Source organism: Anopheles moucheti, chromosome 2 (assembly GCF_943734755.1).
Source record: "Anopheles moucheti chromosome 2, idAnoMoucSN_F20_07, whole genome shotgun sequence".
Taxonomy (NCBI): Eukaryota; Metazoa; Arthropoda; class Insecta; order Diptera; family Culicidae; genus Anopheles; species Anopheles moucheti.
Genome location: NC_069140.1, coordinates 23579986 through 23585696, shown reverse-complemented (window position 1 = coordinate 23585696; position 5711 = coordinate 23579986). Strand labels below are relative to the sequence as shown.

At 49.5% G+C, this 5711-nt stretch overlaps 1 protein-coding gene across 1 annotated transcript; it reads left to right on the top strand.

Moving 5' to 3' along the window:
* The first annotated feature begins 3152 nt into the window (after positions 1-3152).
* LOC128297903 (ichor) lies at positions 3153-5096 on the top strand. Its single transcript, XM_053033620.1, has one exon. The coding sequence runs from the start codon at positions 3153-3155 to the stop codon at positions 5094-5096; it is 1944 nt and encodes a 647-aa protein (XP_052889580.1).
* The last annotated feature ends 615 nt before the right edge of the window (positions 5097-5711 follow it).

Sequence of the window (5711 nt, the reverse complement as noted above, 5' to 3'; positions counted from 1 at the left end):
TATCTCTGGCTCAACTGCCTACTGCCGACAACGCTGCCCGCGTTTCTCACCGCAGCGTTGGAGCAAAATGGAAAAACCCGAACGTGGAAAATAGGTCAATCTGGCTGGTTGACTGGATGTGGTGCTGGTTGTTGGGATTCTCGGTGGGAAGTGCGCCATAATAATGCGCCGTAGGAATGCTCTGCGCCAGACGTACACCAGCAACAGTCCCCAACCGACGACGACCAGCAGAACCACGTTTATGATTGGACCACGGTTCGGATGATAGGAAGAGTGATTTTTTTTTATTTTGCTTCTCTTATTACCCACCGTATTTCTCGCATTATTCTTCCATCGGGAGTGTTGGGATGTTTTATGATTTCTGTTTTTAGTGTAACTTCTCGTGGGCTTTAAATACGGCTAAACGCACGGGGTGAGGGAGGGTGGCTTTTACTGCCCCTTCATAGGTGCCATTTTTCTTCCATTCCCGCTCATTAGAACGTCTCTGCCCGTTTCCTGCCAGACCCCGGGGCAGGCCTGCCAACACGGCCGCGTGCCGACGACTGGCATTATTTTCGTAATTATTTGCTGGGAGTTTTCGATTTTCATTTCCTGTTGGATGCATGCGTCTTTGCGGTGGCTACTGCCGATTGTTTCGACCGGTCTGTCGAATACTTTCGCTATCGTGTGTGAAAAACAATTGGATTATTCTTTTCCTTTCTGACCATTTAGTATAATTTATCGTTTGGTCTCGGTTAAGTTTTTGGTTTCGTGTAATTATGTTTGGGATTTATATTACCATTAACCTTTACTCGTTGCTAAATGGGGATTCATCATGTGAAGGAACTTAGTTGACGGGTTTTAAACTTTTAGTACCGGTTTATAGTATCCTGAAGCCGTATATAAGCCACGAGCCTAGCGGTGACCATCGGTTTTCAAGCAATCATTTGAATCCAGATCAACCGTTTTTTAAACTTTCATAAGCCATTGGTCTCAATAATCTAAAAGACATTATAAAATGAATATTTTTCGAAAGTTTCATATACTTATACTATGTTACTTATAAAATTTTCAGTTAAGCACAAACATGAACACTTAAGCACTCCACATGAGATAATGTATGGCCTCAAACAACTTCGCACGGTTTGTTTGTACCTGTCCGAAATGTCTCTGAACATCCAACAAAATTCATCCCCCGTCAAGAATGAGACAAAGACAAATTAACAAGTAAATAGCTCACACAAAAAAAAAACGCGGCTCCACAGCACAAACAAATCCACGCGAATAAATTCCCCATACATCACGCTCGCCAAGACAAATCACCTTGCACAGGTGACACTCCATCACTCAGATCGTCCACCGAAACGAAGCTTCGTTTTGTTTACATTTATTTATTTACTCTCAGATCTGTTTGTGCTTGCTGCCTCCTTCATTACCGTCGATGCGTTCCCCTTCAGTTTTCCCTACCCGCGCAGATAGCGTGCGCGCGAACAACATTTTTCTCTCCCACGTTTCCCTACTTCCTACCGTGACATCCCACCCTAATGAGACTGGAAGAAACATAAACACAATATTTTCCAAGCTTGCGCTTCAACGACCCCGAACGAGGTATGTGAATGTGTGAAGCGAGTTGCGCTTTTGGTGTCGCATGCAAATGAGCAGCGGCTGGAACGTATGCACGCATGCACGCGGCAAAAACAGAACAACTCGAGCACTCTCGAACCCCGACGATCACCGGGACGGGTCCGGAATCGGGTTAGGGTAAAACAGCTAAATCTAGCACGCTGTGTTGCGGTTTCGAGCCACGCTCGATGCTTATGGATACGGACCATGGGAGGTGAAAGAGATCATCCACAAACCTACATTCATTTCTAGGTTATTAAAGTCACCCATGGAACCCATGCTGTTGCCGGTGTGACAACCATACGCAGGGTTACACCTTTGCCTGCGGTTTAACCATTAACACGTTAATCCACCAAACTGCACTGCTAGTTTTCACGCTGACAAAGTGTACAGTTTTGCGTAAAATCACTTCCCCAAAACCATGGTATTGGTTTAACTGATGGCCGTTGCTGTCTGCCAACGTTTGCGTTGGTTGTGGGTCTACAGGCGGTGTGACACACTGGCACCTATTCCATTATTTTCGGCGTTCATTTGACGCATTTTTGTCATGCGTCACGAGTTCCCGGTGCATTGTTTGCGGTGGTAGATGAGTGATTTGTCTGAGAAAATGGTGAATGGAACGAGGAACCACGCATAGATATCCACCACAATCGTACTTCATCTCCTGCGGGAGAAAAGAATTGTAAATCCACAGGTTTTACCAGGAGGAAAGGAATGGTTTTATGTACTCGACCTACAATTGCGGCTTGTTTAACTTTGCGGCATCAATGACAATCAAAACATACGTACTGATCGCTACAAGCGTCTCTTGACCGATGTTTTAAATATTCTAATGCGTTTGACAAACAAAAGTAACCTGCTGCTTTTGTGAGGTGAAAGAGATGCGTACAGTAATGCGCTGGTAAAACAACGGAAAATGTGTTTGCTTATTAATAATAAAATAATTTGAAGACATTTTCAGCGATAGAAACCATTGATTGAAGGCAACAAGTAGGTTATTCAGTTGGGGATTATGGGGTATGCGATTAGAAAATAGTTTATAGTATTTATGAATCATTTCCATCAAATCACGACATTCACATTATATTTAGAATAACTTAGATAGTAGTAAATTTAATAAGCGAATGATATAATAATTTTAATTAAATACTCAAAAATACTATTTTATTTACCTCCTCTAAGCACCAATAATTCTGTCTTAATTAAAAAATACTTTTGTTTTCTGTCTTTTTCGTTTCGTTCCATAATCGATCCGGTTTTGCTAACACACATCAGGCCGAGATCATGCACGATCTGCTCTGGATGCCAACGGAGGATCTTCAACGGAGCATATTTTATGGGCGCATGATCGCTGCCTAGCTCGAAGCACAGTGCACTAGGGTACCCTAGTTGTACCATCTTCATTACAAGTGTCAGTTAACTTTGCCACAAGTGAGGCATTTTTGGGATTCGTCTGTCAACATTCCCAATTTTTGTTTTTCGGAAATCAACGGACAACACAAATTTTCTGCTCAAGGCTGATCACAGAACCGGCGGTGTTACAATTGTTAATGCGAGGGGCGTCGCATGCGACAACGCCTAAACCATACACTAGCCCCATGCACATCGAGAGCATGGTCAACTGCAAGATGAGCTCGCAGAACGATTCGGTCGAGGTGGAAAGTCTACTGATGAGCCCCTGCTGGAACCAGTCCACCAGCGTCAGTGATCAGTACCTGCTCGACGGTCACAAGCTGCTGCTCGAGGCCGAACTCGACTCGCTGCCGAGCGATGGCGAAACGCAAAAGAGCTCCATGGACGTGCTGGAGAACCTGCTGCTCAACTCGGCCGCCTCCATCACCAGCAACGGTGCGAACGGCCACGGTCACTCGAACGGTCACATAGGGGGCGGCGGAGGTGGCGGCGGCGGAGGCGGAGGAGGTCTCGGGAATGGAGATGTGAAGCCGCTGCCCTCGTTTACCTCCTTCAACACTGGCCACCTCTCGATCAATGGTATCTCGGGCTACCATTATACGGCGATCGCACAACGTCTACCGGAGGAGAACAATAATTACACGCAAAACACGTACACGAGTGCAGCGAGCAGCGGGTCCGGCCATCTGGGTGGCAGCAGTGGGACCACGAATGGCAACGGCAATGCTCCCGGTACCGGAAACAGCGTCGGTTCGACGGGTAGCGACAACAACATCGTCTCGTCGACGTCAACCTGCCTGCCCGACTCGGTGCTGAATCCGGACGGATCGAGTGCCGACAATGGAGGCGCTGCCTGCAGTCTGGCCGATGTGAAGCTCTTCTCGGATGGGTCCCTGGACGGTACCAAAATCTACAGTGCACCTGCAGACAGTTGCGTGATGAATGGTGCCGACTCTGTATCGAGCGCGCGAATATTCGTTGATACGAAGGAGCTGTCCGAGTACGATATGAGCTCGATCGAGGACATTGCGGCGATCATTGGTTCGGCGATCGCCGACACAACCGTACCGAGCAGTAAGGTAGAGAAGGAGGATGGCAATGATACGCGCGACTCGTGGATGGATCTGGACGCTTGGATCGAGGGCACCTGCACCGGTGTGCCGGATGGCGGTAAGCTCATAGTAACGCAGCAGGACTCGCTCAGCGAACTCATCCTACCGAGCTCCCCTGTGCACACGTCCTCCGGCACCAGCTCCACACTGCAGAGCCTGCTGACGCACGGGTACATGCCGCTGCTGCAGAACCGATTACAGCACGGACCGCCGATCAAGCTGGAAGCGCCCAGCTCGACCTCGTACTGCGGTGAGCTGATATCCACCTCTACTAGTCCACCCGGCTCGGTCGTCTCGACCTCCACCGACAATCTCATACTCAACGGCCGGTACCTGCAGGGACATCATCACCATCAAAACGGACATCACTTTGCGCTCGGGTCCATGGGTTCGCTCACCAAACCGGACGGGCTCTGCAGCCCGGAGCTCGGCCTGAGCAATTATCCCCACACGACCACCACCACCTCTACGTCCTCCTCGAGCGCTAGCAACTCCCCGACGACACCAAAAAGCAAACGGCGCAACCACAAGCAGCAATCGAAGCAACCGGGAGCGCTCGTACCGACGCCCACCGGTGCCCTCTCCACCCAACAACACCAGCAGCAACAGCACCATCAACAGCAGCAGCAGCAACAACAGCACCATCAGCAACAGCAGCAGCAACAACACCATCAGCAACAACACCAGCAGCAGCAACACCAGCATCAGCTCAACGCTCAATCGCAACAGGCCGCGGCACTCAGCTTCCAGGCGGCGAACGATCTCAGCGGGCTTCTCGGCAAGGAGAAACCGGTCCACCGGTGTAACATCTGCAACCGGGGTTTCCTGAACAAGAGCAACATTAAGGTCCACCTGCGGACGCACACGGGCGAGAAACCGTTCCGTTGCGAGGTCTGCGCCAAAGCCTTCCGCCAGAAGGCGCACCTGATCAAGCACCAGCAGATACACAAGCGGATTGGGCGCGATTGACCATCAGAGACGGTGCCGCCGAGGGGTACGTCGGGTTCGCGCAAATCCAAACGCACGGCCGACGATTCCGACTCGTACAGCACCGTCACTGGCGACTACCATTCCAACGGCGATCCGCACAACATTGCATCCGAGCTGGAGGACCTGGACGAGCTGGATCTCGACATGGAGCTGGAACAGGATCAAGCAAACCATCGGTTTCATCGATCCTTCGTACCGTTCGTGTAAGGGTAGGATCGTATTCGGAGATCCGCGTATCCGAGATTCGACGGAGGAGTTATCCTTTCCTCCCGAGCCAGGGACAGTTGTGTAGCCAATGTCAAAGAAACAAAACACAGTAACACTCGTACCTCAGGAGATTAGTGAAGTAGTTGCTGGGAGGAAGCTCCTCTTTTCAGCTCAATAATGGGCCCAACCTGTTCACAAGGAGGGCCCAGGTCTGGTGTGTGTACATATAGAATGGATGGCGCTAGCGAATACCCGCCCGGGCATTCGAATTACTCAAACAAAACATATTTATTTCCTTCCGGCGTTGATAACCGGCTTTGCGATACCCGAGTGCGCTTCCCACACGATTTGATGTATTAGTACGCCTATCATTATTAAAAAACGCTG

Coding starts and splice junctions, on each gene's coding strand:
- LOC128297903 (XM_053033620.1), top strand. CDS start 3,153: ATGCGAGGGGCGTCGCATGCGACAACGCCTAAACCATACACTAGCCCC.